Genomic DNA, 18,175 nt, shown 5'->3' with positions numbered 1-18,175 from the left:
TAGTATCACAAAACACTCAGTGTTTAAGGTTGTCATTACGATGTCCCACACTCTTAATATTCCAGATCATAATTTTTTAATTTTGAGAATTGTCTTCTTATTTTAATATCTAGCAAAACACAGTCTAAATTAAATTGATCTGTAGGATTGTGCAAGACTTTGAGATACGTGAAGGAGACATGTTAACCTTGTTTCAGGAAATTAGTCTAGAAAAATGACTGAGGTGTCATGCCAAATAAAAGATGACACAAAAAGCTGCAAGCTAAAAATTAAGCTAAAACTTTCAGAGGCTTGAGGCATAATGGTGCATACTCAGAGCTTTTGAAAAGCCTTTCTCCATAAAGAAGTTTGTTTTCTAAAAAAAAAAAAATAAAAAATTAGAAATTTAGAGATCTCTTTCCTATACCATTCTTTTGAAACTTCAGCTTGTTTGATTGCTGAGTGGATGATCCGTGTGTCAGATTAGCTCTTGAAACGTAGGAATACTTCTCTGATATTTAACAAATGGCTGTTAGGCTTTTTCTTTGCTTTAAACATTGATAGTTTAAGAGAAATCATTACTTCCTTTTTGTAGCATATATGAAAATTCAAATTATGTTGAACTCTTAGAGTAGTCTTTGTTTTGGTTTCAGCTTTGCCCGTGTTTGACTTTCCTTCATCTTTCCTTACAGCATGAGTTTGCTCTTGCATAGAAGCTTACCTCTGTGCCAGTGGGTTTTTTTCAGCTTCAAAAATTGTACATTTCATACAGGTTGATCAGGCTGTGAATGTTACTTGTTACAGTAGTTAAGTACTCCAGTGCATGACTTTGGCATCAATCTTACAACAGCTTGCTATTTAGAAGCTTTGTTTGAATGTTCTAAAGATTAGGTTACAGACCTGAGAGACCATTTAGAAGGTGAAAAAGTGCAAAGGAAATGTTTAGATATTTCTCTTGTTTAGGAATGAGCTATTACTTATAACGTTGTAGATTTCTTTGAAAATTAAACAAGTGTTTGTATTTTTAATGCAGACAGAAAATTACTTATGAATATGCATTATTTTAATGAAAACCAGATGTTTTTTCATGCTGTTCCCCAATTCAAAAAGGAAAAATACGAAGTGCAGCTTTAATAAAAGGCAATTAAAAAAAAAATATAATAGAATGATATTTTTACATTTAGAACATTCCTCTGTCTTCTTTTTGCTCCTTATAACATGATTCTGGAAGCTGAACTTGTACTACTTAGCAGAGTGGTTTAAATCTTTGTTACCAAGTAAAGAGAATCCAGTACTGCAAAGCATATTTTGAAAGCTGATAACATCTTTTACAATAAATTATTTATGGCTTTTTCTTTTGCATAAATGCTTTTAAAATTCATAATTTGTTTTGTCTTAAACAGAAATTGTAGTTGCTGAAAGTGTTGTTGTCATTAAGAAACTGCTGCAAACCCAGCCGGCACACCATGGTGACATTATTAAGCATATGGCTAAACTCTTGGATAACATTACAGTGAGTATTTGTTCACAGCATTTTATTTTCCTTGTTAACTGATAAAAATCACGCCATCTCCTTTTAAGTTGTACCATAAATGGAAATAAATATATTAGATAAATATAACTTTTTTTTTTTACTTTTGACGTAAAATTTCATTTTTCATGATCTTAAGGAGGAGGAAATAGAAGGTACCAGATGGCATCAATTTGTGCCTTAGATCTGGGAAGCTATTTTGAAAGAGATCCTTGAAATGTTCAATATTGCTAGTACCGTTAGGCCAAGATGAGTAGCAGGTTTAGAATGTGGAGTGGGTAAGTTGAAATGAAAATAAGGGCAAAGCAGCGCGTAACTTGAGGATTTTCAGCCTGTTGTCTTACTGATCTTGGGTGGAGTTTAAAAAATTGTATTCTCAATCTTTTTCCCTTCCCCCTAGTCACCTGACATTTCCATGGCACCAGACATGCTGCTGCGAGTGTGTTGAAGTGTTTTTTGAAGTCACGTTTTTATATGCTGGGTGCTTAAGATTGTGGCATTTAACAGTAAAATTTGCACTATTGCCTATTATGTATCCTTAGATTAAATTGATGTTTAGGTATGTCAATATTTACTTCCCAAATTCTCCTCACAGTCCCAGGTATTGATAAAATGTTTAGTGGTCTATCCTAAATTATAGTGGAAAGCTGAAGACCCATTAGCTACCTATTACATCATACCCCAAAGGTGACAGATTCTGATCTGTCAATAATTATTTTTCTGTAGACGCTATAAATAGGACTGCTCAGTTTCATATAATTACACATTTATTGATGATGGAGCAGTAAATAGTTTCTAAATCAGTGAATCTTCTATTTTTCATAGTTGAATTTGGCAAAGTTCAGAATATTAAAAGAAAAAGGAAATGTGGTCTTCTCAGTTCATGCTTACTCAACACGTTAAACAAATAAATCTTTGGCCGCCAAGAGCTGATGATCAAACTTTGTAACTGATGTAAAGAAAATATAATTCTACTGGATTGCTTACATCCAGAATCAAGAGGGTATTAGATACTGCTGCTAATTACGTATTACCTGTTTTATAATAATCATCTGTGGTTTCAAAAAATTTGTGCAATATTTTGATTGATAATTACAATCTCATAAATTGTGTGTAATGTTACTATATGCATCTTCTGGCACTTCGCTAAATGAATTTGTCATCTTATTTCCACATATTGTATGTGAGAAAATAGTTGTTTTCTAAATATTCTGGTTAACACTTTAAAAAGTTTTGTAGTGATTTTATACAATCAATACTTCCAAGTAAATGTTTCAATTTTTAAATACAGGGATTTTTTTTTGGAAAAGAAAATCCTTTTTTAAGTTGAGTAAGGGAGAAAAAAAAAAAAACATGCATTACTTGAACTACTTTGACATACTCATGTTCTGCATTAATAAGGTTGTACAGAATATCAGAAAATGGTAAGTAGTAGGAGAACAGTCTGTGGAACAGTCCAGTCGTATAAACAAACTAAAAATCAAAACCTGAATGTGAATCTTGCTTGTTATCCAGGAGGGAAGCAGTGATAGTGATTTTGTAGGCTCTCCAGGATGATTGTTGTACATTGTTTTACATTTTCCCCTTAGATTTCTGGAAGTTTCCATTAAAAAATTAATCTTCCTCACTACATTTAGGGCTTTGGATTAAATAATAAATTGGAAGAAGTTCATATTTGTAATTTGAATGCCATATCATTAACCTGGATAACTTGCACCCATTATGTTTGAAAATGGATGTATTCCTTCACAGAATCACAGAATGGTTTGGGTTGGAAGGGACCTTTAAAGGTCATCTAGTCCAACCCCCAAACTCCTTCAGTCACTTCTGGAAAGGGTATGTGTATTTTTACATGTTTAGGAAGGTGGTGATTGGATTATAGAATTACTGAGGATCTGTGTTTGAAATTCTGGCTATTTGTAAAGCATTGCTGGAATTCCTGAGATCTGCAAGTGTATTTTTTAAACGTTGATCTTACTATGGCAATAGTGGTTGTGAGTTGGCATAACACAGTTGCTTTGTTTTTTGACTGCTGTAAGACTTCAAGACACAAACAAGGGTTCCTGACCTTTATTACGCTGATGTACAATATACATACATACACACACACTTTTGTACACACATATTTCACACAGATTATTTTTTTCTGACGTCTTCTATTCAGGAAAGTATTTCTGGACTCATTTTTTAAATTGGGATCGAAACTTAAGGGACCTACCCTATTCCTTTATGCAAGAGCATACGACTGTCTTTAAAGGACTCTTGCATATGGACGTAGGAGACGCAGCCAAATGATATGGTCTTGAATGAACCTGAAAGTAACTGGAGGGTGGAAGAATATGGGCAAAGAAATTATTTTGTGCTTTTTAGAGTCAAGATTAATTTAATACTATGTAAAACACAACTGAAACCCTGAATAGAATTCAATAGAATAGAAATAGAAAAGAAATAGAAAAGGTAAATATAAACTTTTTCATTGTTCTGTCATGATTTAGTTTAGGTAAATGGTGAACACTTAGCCACTAAAATAAACAAAATCAGTGTAAACTGGATGGAATACACTTTTGGGTTGGTGCCTGAAAATTTCATTCATTTTGTTATAAATGTCGCTTGTGTTAGCCTGAGATTGTGATTGTCAGTGATGAGGTGCCTAAAACTCTTTCATGGCAATGTTTCTTTCAGGTCATCCAATCCAAAATTTAGTGATTCCTGTCTTCATCTTGTCTTCATTCTTATCTTTATCTTCTTCATCTACAGAAGCCATTTAGAAAGTGATAGGAGGGATAGTAAGCTAAATATATCTGACCAACTATAAGAAATATTAGGCAGTTCAGTTAAAAACTACAGAGCTCTTGCAGACCACTGACTTATTTACAGTAAACCTCAGGACTAAGTCTATTTCAGTTTGCCCTTTAACTGCTTGTTTCTTACATATCTGAAAAGAGTGCTTGTTTTTCTTCCTTTGCTTTTGTATGTTATCATTTTTACCTTAAACTTTTGTCTCAGGTGTGCCCAGGCAAAGGTCTACATAATCTATTTTATGTCTGTATATGTTGAGTGCCTTGAACTGTGCATACTACAGCTTGATCTAGCTGTATCCCAGCTCCTTTCTTCCACACACTTTGAAAGTTGTAACTGAGAAATGCATGTCTGATGGTGTTCTGAAGATACTAAACAAGAGAATAATTGGATCTCTTTCAAGTTCAATTTTTTTAAATCATAAAACTGTTGCCATTTGGCTGTTAATGTGTTAATAACGTCGGCATGCTTTACAGTTTAATGACTTAGTGAGTTATGGGCCAGAGATCTAAGCAGTGCTGGTTTGTGCTAGGTATTCACTCTGAGGTAGGCTTAATTTGTTTTGTGTGGATAGTTTTTAGACTGACAGGAATTTAAAAAATATACATGTGGGAAAGGGCCATTTAAAGAAGGATTATACTGATTGAGTCCAAAAGTTTTCTTAATACGGTTGTCTCATCTTCAGCAGCAGCAAAAACGGTGCTTTAGGGAGAGGGATTTAAAGATAAGAGCAAGTTCATTGTGATGCATCTGCGATGAACCTTCTTGGCAACTGACTGGAAGCTTGGGTTTGCTGTCCACATCATTATGCTTACTAATCTAAAAATTTTAATCTGTCCTCATATTCCATGTCTCTGATCAGCCTTTCCCTCTTCCCTTTGTGTTTTCTGATACTTTTGTACAGTGGGGTGACCAGAAATGTACATAGTAGTCGGAGTATGAAAGAGAAATTTTATGCAGTGACATAATATTACTTGTTTTGTGTGTTGTATCTCACTTTCCTGGCATTGCCTGCCTTTTGACTTCCACAGAACATTGACTTAACAATTCTACAATTCTCTGAAAATATTCATGATTCCAAGGTATTTTTCCCTAGAAATAGTTTGGGGTCCATTAGTATGTGTAGGTTATTATTTTTTCAAGTACTGTTATTAATGTTTCAAGGCCAGCTGCGTCACTTCTGCCCCATTTTTAAGTACCACTAGTAAGTCATCTTCAACTATTCAGGCTCTGTTTTAGTTTAGATTACCTTGAATAATTTCATGTCAGCAAAATTGACTGTCTCCTCACTAGATAGCCCTCTTTTAGGTTACTTGCAAATCTGTTGGAACAGCATGTTTTCCCCTGTAGGTCCCTGTGGGACATCTGGCGATTGCCTTCCATTGTAGCTGGGGTTTTGTCTTTTCTATTATCTAGTCCTTTTTTATTTGTAAGAGTGCCTTTCCACCCTGTAAAGGATGACATTTTCAAAGATATTGCCGAGGGGCTTTTGCAAAAGCTTTTAGAATATTCTCTTGTCAAATATGTGTCATACAGTTGTAGTCTACTCTTTTTAGAAAATCTTTCCTTCAAAACACCTATGGTCCAGAATTTGTTTAAGTGCAAATACTTGCAGATTTAATCTGAATTATATTTTAAAGTGGATTGGTTAGACTACATTGATTAAACTGGATTAACACAAGACACTTTTGTTTACTTTCAAAGTATGCCTCTTTTGATTTATCTTAATTCATTTTAGCAATGAATGAATGTAAAGCAACCTAGCAAGAATTAGCTCTGAGTAAGAATGTCTCAATGGTGTTCTACATTTGTGTATTTCCTCATATAAACAAGCTGCAGTAGTTTCCAAATTAGTTTGTGGCTTTTTCCGTTTAGAAAAATAATTTATGATGCTATATTGTACCCAGTAGTGATTATTTTCTGGGTGATGGGAATCTTGTCATTCTGGTGTGATACTTCTCCACAGTGTCTCTTACAGTAGTACTAAGGCACGTTTTTTTTTATTTTGATAGCTGGTGAATTCTGACATCCTTGGTCTTCATTACAGACTTATTCCTGGTTCCTTCTAGAATATAAATGCGAATATGACAAAAATCTGAAGTGTTTTCTAATCTAGAGATGAGGAGGAACGTTTCTTGATGGGATAAATACAGGAAAAGGAGTTGCAAATTTAGAGGAAAAATAAGATAGATGCACATAACTTTGAAAGCTTAATATGTGGGGCAAAACGTGTCACTCACAAGAATTACTAATTATTAGTTTGGGTTGGGATTCTTACTACTAGAGTAGGTGACTGAGAGTTTGTGGCACTGCTCTGTCCATTCATCAAACAATAACAAACTTAAGTTCCTCTGCAGTATTCCTACATAAATACCGCTTATTGATATGCTTCTGGTATGGCTTCACAGCAGAGGCAGCTTGCTTGCTTTAATTAAGTTCTCCTTTCTCTCAACGTTGGGAAGGTATCACAAGGTGTGACATTCATGTGTTCATATATATTTCAGTTCTGCAGGCTTCAGATTCTAGCCACATTCTTTTCCCTACGATACGGTTTAATAATGTATGCAGGCAGAAAAGCCAAGAGGCCTGCATGGATGAACAAGGAGCACCTGGACATGACCAAAAGGAAAAAGGAGGCCTATAGGGAGTGGAAACAGGGGCGGGTAGCCTGGGAGGAATACAGAGGAATCGTTCGAGCAGCCATGGATCGGGTTAGACAAGCTAAAGCCCAGATAGAACTAAATCTGGCTCTGGAGTCCCGAACATAAGAAGGACATGGACCTGCTGGAGCGTGTCCAGAGGAGAGTCACAAGGATGATCTGAGGGCTGGAGCATCTCTCCTATGAGGAGAGGCTGAAACAGTTGGGGCTGTTCAGCCTGGAGAAGAGAAGGCTCCGGGGAGATCTTATTGCAGTCTTACAGTACCTAAAGCAGGCCTACAGGAAAGCTGGGGAAGGACGTTTTACTGGGGCATGTAGTGATAGGACGAGGGGGAATGGCTTTAAACTGGAAGAGGGCAGGTTCAGATTGAACATTAGGAAGAATTTTTTTACTTTGAGGATGGTAAGGCACTGGAACAGGTTGCCCAGAGAGGTTGTGGAGGCCCCATCCCTGGAGGTATTCAAGGCCAGGCTGGACGTGGCCTTGGGCAACCAGTTCTAGTGGGAGGTGTCCCTGCCTATGGCCGGGGGGTTGGAACTCGATGGTCTTCAAGGTCCTTTCCAACCTAAACCATTTTATGATTCTATGATTTTTAAACCTTTCTGTAAGTAATGCCTTAATGAACAATTCTTGTAATTTGATCATTTTTTTACTGACTCTAATATTTATGTAATGTTTTAGAATTTGAGAGGAATATGTGGCCTCTGGGGCATTTTGTCCAGGGACACTGTACATTGAACTTCAAACTAATACTCAGCTTGAATAAAACACAATTAAAAAAAACCCTGTACACTGCATAAGAGGTGGCAGTCATCAGTGGAGATCCTTTTTTTAAAGGAATTTTATGTGTAGAGGTTCAAATAATGGAGAGTCCTTGAAGGTCTGCCATTTGAAAACAATAAAACAGTTGTCTTTTACTTCTATTCTTTCCTGTGTACCTTTTCTTTTTGCTGCCAGTCTGACATTTCACATCAACTTCATCCTTCTTTCCATTTGTGATTCCAAGTAAAATTTAAAAATTGCTAGCTATCCAAGTTTTCTCCTGGATGCAGAGAATTAGACCTCATTTGCAATTTGAATATCTCCTTGTTTTGTGACAAATGTGGATAACCAGAATTGGTGATTTTAAGTTTTACTTTACCCTAGTATGTTGTGTAAAAAGGTTAGAGCTGAACTACAATAGTTTTTTAACTGTGCTGCTTAGGGTGAACTGTAAAATCTTTATAATGTCTTTTTCAAACTGCTGCACGTAACCAGAGTCTTGCTTTGAGGGGATAGGGTCTTGCTGGTTTTTATTTTTCATTTTTTAACCATTTCTTTCTTTTCCTCCAGACAGGTAATGGGTTAAAATAGCAGTAGAAGCTGCCTTCTGGTACTAGGGCTTAAAAAGTGCACTTAACCACTTGCTCAGGGCATATGGAATAAAACATCAGGCAAAGTCATTTACAATCCTGTTTGCCTTTGAGGATAATGCAGAGCAGGGCTGAATAATGAAAATATTATTTCCTGCATTTTTGTCAATTCAAGGTCCCTACTTAAGCTATACTGGAAAAGGCAATGAAGGTTTAGAAGTGGCTTCATTTCTTGTTTGCTGTTTTGAATACCCTGGAAACAACGGTTGCAGGATCATGCACTTGATATTACATGGTTGAGGACTGGAAGACTTAAACAAGGAAAACGAAATCTGAAAATATTGTGTGATTTTGACCCCAAATGAATCCAGTGACACAGAAACGTTGGGTTCATCAGTTCAACATACACTCTTCATTAAAATGGCTTCCACTAAGGGTTTGATTCAAAAGTCTCTAATTGATATCGATTCTTGTTTCACAGAATTGTTTAATATATACAGTATTTACATAGTAAGCTAACCACCTGGTTAAAAGGCAGAGTCTCACAAGAAATTTCATCTGTCTTCCATTGTTGCTGTTTTTCAAATTTAGTTTAGTCTATTTACTTTACGTTCTAAAACTAGGTTCTTACTCTAATAATTATATTTTACAAACTGGAAAGAAACTTTAAATAGTGAAACACTATGCTTAAATGCAGACGGTTTAAATGTATTTGAATGTATTTCATTGTGGTTTTAAAGTGCAGTCTTGGGTTTGACTAGGAAAAGTACCATACTGATGTTAGTCTTTCATAATTAATACTATTACTAAAATTGGTTGGCTCTGTGAGCTATTTTTGCTTTACAAATAGGAAAAGGGATGTTTCTAATAGGCTGTGGTACTTGGTGATCTCTTGTAGAATTCTAATATTTTAACAAGTCTGTAATGAAATATTTTAGAAAAATAAATCTAGCATAACTGAAATCTGAACTTGCCTATATATTCTTATTTAGAGGTATCTATCTGTACAGCAGGCAACTTGAACTGCTCCAATACTGGAAAATTTAATGTACCACTCAATTACTATTCTTTAGCCCAATTTAAAATAATAGATTAGGAGTGAGGTCTTAATGTAGTGTAACCTTTGGAACATTAGAAATAACCTCTTTCCCTTTTGAAGTCAGTGTACAGTCATGGCATCAGTCTTACCGTTTCGCAAGTGAATGTATTCTGACTGCATTTAAAGTTTTTATATTTAGCAGTTGTTCTAGTAGCTTGTTCCCCACTCTCACACTGTGAGTTCCAAGACCATTTAAATTTTTTGTCAGTTCACCAAAAAAAAAAGAATCTGTGTCTCAATCAGTATTTACATATATTTATGTATGTTAAATCACTGTGTTATACCATTCTCAATATGTTATGTTACCTCTACCTTAAATATCTTTTCCATGTTTAGAATTGGCATTTATCTCTTGAGGGGATTTTTTGTTGTTGTTGGACTCCTGTATTCTGTCTTTCTGTGATCTGGCTGCCTTCTCTTTCAGCAGAGGCAATCCTCTCTTTTCCCTGTGACATGCCTGTTTATATTTTTATTGGCATTTGTATTTGAAACCATGTGAAGTATAGAGGCAGATATTGTCAAGCTGATTGTATTCAAAGCTGTTCCCAAATGTTCTGGAGCTGTAGAACATGTTTAATCATTAAAATTTCTTTTGAACGTGATTTGTATTTCTTTAGTATGGCTTAGGGGGCCGTTTATTAGGCCATAGTTTTGGAATTGCTATCCTGAACCTTGGTAGTTTACTTTCAAATATTATGTGTATACAAGGTAGGATACTTAATAGTTGGTTCCTATTGTAATTCTGAGAAATAGATATTGATATATGAATAACAGACGTATACTGGAAAGGTAGTTAAAACTTATAAAAGATGCTAAGAATTAGTGCTTTGAGAACCACAATGCTGAGCTTCTGAATCTTGTTTCTCCTGGGAATCTTACCCAAGGCAGAACTCACTCTGGCTTAGGTGTATGCTTCTTAAAAAAAAGATCACTATATAACGTAAGGAGTAATGGAAAGTGTTAGTACAATTTTTTTTTTTTACTTTTTTATAAAAAGCAGCAAAATTAGCTGCAATTGCAGTTACAATTGGAAGCTTTCCTTTTTTCTAAACTAGTCAGTCATTTGATAGGAGAGAACAGTTATGTTTTTTCCCTTGTATCTCAACATGTGTTGAACAAGAGTCTGTACAGGACATGAGAGCACCACAGTCTGTACGTGCTATGCAAGACATGCTTCTGCCTAGAAGAATTTTCTCATTGCATACTTTCTTCCTTCCTCTCAGGGAAGGAGAACAATGTTTTCAGGAAGGTATGTAACACAGGTGCAATTTTTAACTTGAGTACCAGCTAATATAAGCTGTCTCACCTTTGAGAATCAGAGTGGTTTAGGTTGGAAGGGACCTTAAAGATCATCGTAGAAGAGTGTGTTTATATTATTGCATTTACCTCCTAACTGCTTCTAGCTAAACTGTCCACGGAGTGTGAGCTTCTGTTTCCTTCTGTGCTTTTCCACTTTGGTTCCTCTCTGTGACGGTACCGTGTTTTTTAAGTCAGTGCTGTACACTGGAAGTGCATCTAAAAACTGCTACTGCCAGTTAGTTCAGTGAAACAGTCAAGTAGCTCCAAAATGATAAGACCTGTGTGAAGCTTCTGGTCAGAGTGTTTTCAGTTAAGGGCTTAGAACCTATTCAGAAACTGAGAACCCTAATTTTGAACTCCTGTCTCTCCAAAATTCTCTGTTCAGCTGGCCTTGGACATTTGCAAAAATATGAAACTTGTTGTCATAAAATTTTAAATAAGAATGAAGGAAAGATAGCGATAGTCTTAAAGAAATTCCTGTGCTTTTAAAGTAGACATGTAGGATTTGAGGAAGTTGTATTGTTGTAAAACATTTCTATATTAATATACTTACAAAAAGCACTGTTTCGTTTCAACATGGTGTTTAGCGTAACCTGGTGGCGAGAACTGTGAACCACACCTCAAAGACTTGGATCCTCTTCCCAACTGCTGCCAGCTTGTGCTGTGAACATGAACACATCACTTCTGCATGCCTCTATTTCCATTCCTTCTCTGTTTGTCTTGTCAACTCATAGTAACATGGGGTTTGGGGCAGGATCTGTGTCTTGCATTTGGCACCAATATTCAGTTTACCACAGTGGCTGTACTGAACCGTATTTAATTTGGGTCTGTATTTCTTGCATGTCAATTATCTTTAAACAGTATATTTTTTTTAACTTGTTACTGAACACAGACATATACAAGTTTGCAAGTACTCTTTGTGAATGTGTTAACTTAGAGTGCACAATGTTTTCTCAGGTTCCGGTAGCCAGAGCCAGCATTCTCTGGCTTATTGGCGAATACTGTGAACGGGTTCCAAAGATCGCACCTGATGTTTTGAGAAAGACAGCCAAGAGCTTCACTAATGAAGATGACCTTGTAAAGTTGCAGATCTTAAATTTGGGTGCAAAACTCTATTTAACAAACTCAAAGCAGGTAAGCTTAAACTCAGAAGTGTATGTATTTAGGGTCACAGTAGGTTTCCTACAGTCTGTATAGATCAGTGGTGGTTTCTTTTTTATGAGTAAGCAAAACTAGTCCATATTATTTTACGAAGAAAAGCTGAACATTGGTTTTCAAGAAATCTAACAGACTAAATCTAACCATGAGTCTTTGAGTATGTTCTGGATTCTAAATATGAATGTAGTGATGAGATCACTCTTTTTTTGCCTCTTTCTTTGGGAAATTGTGGATTTTTTAATTCACAGAAATAGGAAAAATTTGTAAAATGTATTACTAATATCAAATAGGTTTACCAGATGTAATTTGCTGTTTTCTGGACCTAACACCAGAATTTTCAAGGGAATACTGTCAATTTGAACAAGAAGCTGCTCATTTTTTATTCAGGATATCTAAAAGGAGATGCCAGCAAAAGGCCTTGTTATGCCTTTCCATCAGTGCTTGTCTTAAAGATAGTAACTGCTTTCCCCTTTTCTGTGTTTCTGACTATTTCACTTTACTTTGTGGGACAGGATGGGCTTTGATCATGCCTAGTAATAAAGATAATCTAAAAATGTCAGATAGTACAAAAAGGTGAACTTAGATCTCCAGGCAGCTGAAAACAGTAGCTATGAGAGGTGCCAGCTGCCTCGTTCTTCTTAATGACAGCACTGTGAACTTCATCACTCTCTGGCTGTGGAATATAGCATCTTGACACTAATTTTTCACTGTAATTCCAATTATTACTGTAAAAGGCTGTAATATCAAAGATTTTTTTTTTTCCAAAGGTAGAAGAAATCTATTGTAAGAGGTGTATGCACTTTTCTGGGCTGCTAGACCTCTTTGTCTTACAATAGCTTGGACAGCACAGGTTTTTCTGTGACTTCAATTCCTAAAAAATCCAGCCTTTTTTCAGTCTAATTTTTCAAACTGGAAGGCAAATCTTGTACAGTTGACTGCTCAGTTGCCGGTCTGTCCATCTCTCCTCATCCCTATGTTTTCTCCCTCTGTATCCTACCCCACCACATAAATACTTTTATGAATCCTTTATCAGTTTCATCAATGGAGTCAATGGAGTTGTGAAAATGTCAAAGACTCAATGTCACTTTATTGCAAAGTAGTGGTAGGATAGCCAAGAGAGAACCAACATCAACCAGATGAAAAGAGCTCTTTCCCCAGGTGAGGGCAAGGCAGGTAAAACTCATCTGTTAAGTCATTTGGAGAAAAGCACAAAATTCTGGAGGACTCTGTTATTTTTTCGCTTTCTGCAAACATACCATTTTATTTGCTGATAATTTTCTCAGGCGTATATTTGAAAACTTAATGCAGCGCGTTCTCAGGAATGCTTTTTAAGAGTCAGGATTTTTTTATAAGAGTTTCCAATATCCTTTAAATCTTGTGATCACCCCAAGAATTTTCAAAGACTGTTTATAATTTCAATTTCAGGTTCAATCCTATCTGGATAAATTTCTAATACAAACAGGCTTTCCTTTGGTTGTCTACTTTTGGTAAATTTTCTTCCTTTTTTCATCACTTAGGGACGTAAAAATCCTTATGAATGTGCTAGATAGATGTCTAAATGGAGGTCATATAAGAGAGAGTGTTATGTGGAAAATATATCATCTAATTGCCTTTGCTGTTTCTTGCATATGGCAGGAAGCATAAAGAGATTTTGATGGGTTTCTCTTATGTAACACAGTAGGAGTCCCACCAGAAAAAGTCCTGAGTAGTCCTAGTGCATAAATAGATGTGTCAAACATGGTTTAGCACAATAGCCTTATCATATGTATCTAATGAATCAAGTTACTGCAAACTAATGATATCAAAAAGTGGATAGATAGCTGTTTCTCTCCCATTGCAGAGCCTCATCTGTTGCTGATACTTGTATTATAGAATTTTTCAAGTGGGGATTTACCAAAAAGTTAATTGCTGCTAATATAAGATAGGTTTTAAATTCTTAAATAGAACTATTGCCACTAAAAATTCCAGAAAAGTTGCTGAAGGATGACTTGAAGTATAATTTTCATAATAGCCAAACCAAAACGTACAAAAATTAATAATAGATTCTAACAGTGTGGGGATAAAAGAAATTATATTATGCCTATATAATGAGCATGTCCAGATAACAGGCCATGTTGACATACGATAATAAATGTATTATATCATATATCAGAATATTTTGCCTTACTTTTCTATGAAGCAGCCATGGTGTGCAGATTCTGTTATATTTCACCAAATTAACATGCTTGCTCAAATAATTTTCAGCTTCTTATGGATATTCTTTTGTTAGAAAAACTGATGTGTATTCATTAGTTTATTTTCTGTTTTTAATTAAAATTAATTGTTTCTATTAGCTACCTCCATGTAGAAAAGCTTTGCTAGTTGTTTGGTTGCGTTGCCATAAGACAAGAAAAAAAACAGCGCTTTCTTGCTGTTTTCATGAAAACTCTTTATACTACGTATGATGTTTGCAAGGAGACTTACAGATACGGAGCATCCTTCCATATAAATTTTTGTGTCTTCATTTGTATTGGATATGGAAAAGATATTATTGGGAAGAGGAAAGGGAGGAGGAAAAGGGAAAGGATCACAGAGAAAACGATCCCATTAAAGAAAATGCAGTCTTTCAGGATCAACTCTTTATCTAATTCCATCAACGCTCACTGAAAAAGTGCCCACCATGATAGCAAGGCTCTCAACTTTTCCCATCCCTGTAGCAACTGACAAGCAAAGACCACTGTGTTTTATGATCCATTCTGCTGAGCTTTCTGCCATGGCAGCAACGAGTCTTGTTTTGTCTTGCAGAGGAGAAGTGATGGCAAAAGCTGCAGGAGGTATCCCTCATTTAGTTTAATTCATGCTACCTGGGAACCCTCCCTTCCAATTCTATTTAGATTGAACAGCATAAGTCCTGCATGAGCGCAGATTACGTATGTTCTGTCTGATGCAGTTGTTTAAAATTTTATACCCTGATACAGAAATAGCTGCCAATAGGCTGTGAAACGTATGGAAAAGTTTTCCCTTTCCCAGAGCTAAGACAGTACCTTGGGGGAAAAAATATTTTTTCACAGAGCCATCCTTGGGTATCAGGGAGAAAAAGAAATGAAAAATTTTTCACTGATATTTTTTTTTTAACTATGCGTTTACTATTATTCTAATGTAATGGGCCCAATTTCTTCAAATCTTCGGTACCACAGGGTATTTTGTGAAATGTTTGCATACATTGCATTGTATGTGGTTAAAATTAAAACCATTTTTTGTTTACTGTGTGTTTCACTTACAGAACTTAATCAATATTCTGAAAAAGTATTTTTACATCTTTAGAAAAAACTGACTTGCACCCTCAAGGTGGAAATTATTAAACTGAACTTTTCTTAGCAAATTACACATAACAGAATTGACTGATTTTTTTTTTTTTTTTTTTAACTGCTCACGTGATTGAAACTGTGTTATTGTTACAACAATAGCATGATAAACAAGATATATATGCAAGGTTGTTTTTTTGTATAAAGAAAAGAAATCATCCTTGACAGTACATTTTTAGCCCTGTGTTATTCATCCATTCTGAGTTGAAATACTAAAAATTTACTTCCTTATGATGGTTATAATTTTTGCTCTTTTTCCTGTTTGCTTATATGTAAAGAAAGTGGCATACTTCTTTCAAATACATCTAATGGATACAAGTCCATTCAGCACTACTCTTCTGGTTACGTTACATTTTTTCTAAGATACTGGGAAAGTCTCCCTGGGTTTTTATATTCTTTTTTTTAGTTTTACAAATTTAACAGAATTATTAAAATTATTTAATACATGTTAATATTCTCAGACATCAAATTAGGAAGTCCTATTACGCTGTAAAAAGCTGTGATAATATAAGTTGCTCTCTTACATAAATAAATAAATGACCAATATTACTGGAGGCTTTAAGCTTCAAGAAAAAAAAGGAAGAAGTCTTTTATCCTGGTTTTTAGAGGGCATCAGCAGCTTGCTTTTATGAAAAAGTAACAGCTAAATGCACTGCAAATAATTTGCAGTAATCCAGTTCAGTGATTCATGTGTCTGCTTTAATGGGTCATAATTCAGGATAAAGTAACTGAGTGCAGTCAGAGTGCAGACACTGCTTATGCCAGGGACAGTATCTCTTCATAAAACACACCTCAGCAGAAGCAGTTTGCCAGCCCCCTAATACCCTCTGATGTTTTGATGTCCTGCATATTTTTCCGATTAAGTTTTGAGTGCCATGTTTTTAGTTGTATTTCCACATTCATTATCCTCACGTAGACCCTTCAGCGGGTTTGCCATATATGATTATTTTTTTAATGATGCCTTTCTTTCCACTTCAGCAGTTTAATAATCTAGCACATGGCTGCTTCTCAGTACTCAGCATTCACCTCCCCAATACAGAAGAGGACATGTGCTTTGGCTGCAGAATTCCATTTGCAGCTTTAGAAATGCATATTCCCTGTGGAACAACATTTGTTTGACATAACCATTCATTTTTATTACCTCTTTAAATATGTTTATCCAGAGTTATCAATAATCATAAATAACTTGTATTCTGTTCTTGTCCTGTTTTTTTCCACAGACAAAATTGCTTACCCAGTACGTATTAAATCTCGGCAAGTATGATCAAAGCTACGACATCAGAGACCGTACAAGATTTATTAGGCAGCTTATTGTTCCGAATGAGAGGAGTGGAGCTTTAAGCAAATATGCCAAAAAAATATTTCTGGCACAGAAACCTGCCCCATTGCTTGAGTCTCCTTTTAAAGGTACAACTGCCAAAATCATTTGGTAAATGTTCATTGTGTAAAGGAATGTGGCAGCCTATTCTATTTCAAATATGCTCACAAATTGTGTCACTTAGCAAATACAAATGATTAATATGCAAGGGTACTCGCTCTGCTTACTTGTTTTTCAGCAAGCAAGGTTTGCGTGGTGCAAACAGTGCATTTCTCTGATGATAAACCCAACAAACTGATCCATTTCTATTTATGTGGATTTTGAATTTGATTTAAATTACAGAAGGGGTGTCTTTTGAGAAAAACTATTCTTCAATTTAGGAAAATAGCTCTAGTCTTTTATCTGGACTTTAATAGAAGATTGCTAATGTGAGTATTGCAAATGTTTTCTGAATCTGAAATAAATTGAATCTCAATAGATTAGGTTTTTATTATTTTTCTCCAAAGTCATAATTTTCCGTGTGCGTTTTCCCTGTCTTTTTACAAGTAAGAACCATTGTCTGTCTTCTCAAATTAAAAGGTTATCTGGTTATCTTAATTAAAAATGCTCTGTTATTGTCACTATTTGTAGTTTTAATTTTCATACTTACTTAGTCCCAGTTTTGAATCTCTAAAAGGAGCTCCATTTTGAAGAAAAACTATTAAAATTCTGGATGTGTTTGTGCCAAGACATGTATATGGATTGTTTAACTGTGCTGTCATTCTTAATATTCACAGTAAAGTAATTTTTAGAGAAGCTACATTTCAGAGCAACACCTCTAAACACACTGACTGATTAGCTTTTTTATTGACCATTATGGGGGAGATTATTGTAATCTATGGACTGAAATCAGTTTTTTGACCTATGAAGAGCTTCCTAGTTTATATTTATTCCATGACATTTGAGGTAATATAATGGCAATTACCTTTAGCCCTTATTAAGATTGCTCTTTGTGGTAGAGCTCATGGTGTTTGTGTATTCCCCCCCACCCCCCCCCTTTTTTTTTTTTAATAGATCGGGATCATTTCCAGCTTGGAACCTTGTCTCACACGCTGAACAGCCGAGCCACTGGCTACCTGGAGCTGTCCGACTGGCCAGAGGTGGCGCCTGACCCCTCTGTCCGAAACATCGATGTAGCTGAGTTGGTATGTCAGCATCATTAAAAGTAACTTCGCTGAAGGCACTCATCAATATAGAATGTTAACCTAAAACACAAGTATTTAAATATTATCTGTATGCTGTACTGAAAAATGTTGATGCATATGAACATGCATGTTGCTTATTTTAGCTTGGAAATGGAACATTTGGAAACTTGAATGGTGCTTTCTCCTTTCTTTTCAATGAGAAAAGTAAATCAACTATAGACCACTTCTGCTTCTCTTGTGGATTAAATGGGCTTTTATCCTCTCCACCTCACTTTTGATTTCATACCTCTTGTATTTGCTGTGCTGCAGTATGTTAATTGCTGATAATGATGAGTGTAGCTGGACTACCAAAGAGGTGAGCAGAGTTTTATTCATGTATGCATCAAGATCTAAACAGAAGAAAATAGGTAATATAAACAAAAGGCAAGTGGCAGGGGAAAAAATTATGTAT

The 18,175-nt window shown here is 35.5% G+C and overlaps 1 protein-coding gene across 1 annotated transcript in view; it reads left to right on the top strand.

Moving 5' to 3' along the window:
* The window catches only part of AP3B1 (adaptor related protein complex 3 subunit beta 1), a 165,135-nt gene that overhangs the window by 77,294 nt on the left and 69,666 nt on the right, over positions 1 to 18,175 (top strand). The window contains exons 14-17 of the mRNA XM_082497703.1: positions 1,383 to 1,492; positions 11,678 to 11,854; positions 16,443 to 16,629; positions 17,594 to 17,724. Of these exons, the coding sequence (XP_082353829.1) occupies positions 1,383 to 1,492; positions 11,678 to 11,854; positions 16,443 to 16,629; positions 17,594 to 17,724 (605 nt within the window). The remainder of the gene's footprint in view (positions 1 to 1,382; positions 1,493 to 11,677; positions 11,855 to 16,442; positions 16,630 to 17,593; positions 17,725 to 18,175) is intronic.

This window comes from Vanellus vanellus (assembly GCF_965231255.1).
Source record: "Vanellus vanellus genome assembly, chromosome: Z".
Taxonomy (NCBI): Eukaryota; Metazoa; Chordata; class Aves; order Charadriiformes; family Charadriidae; genus Vanellus; species Vanellus vanellus.
Note: the sequence above shows the minus strand (reverse complement) of the source record. Positions and strands in the feature narration are given on the sequence as shown.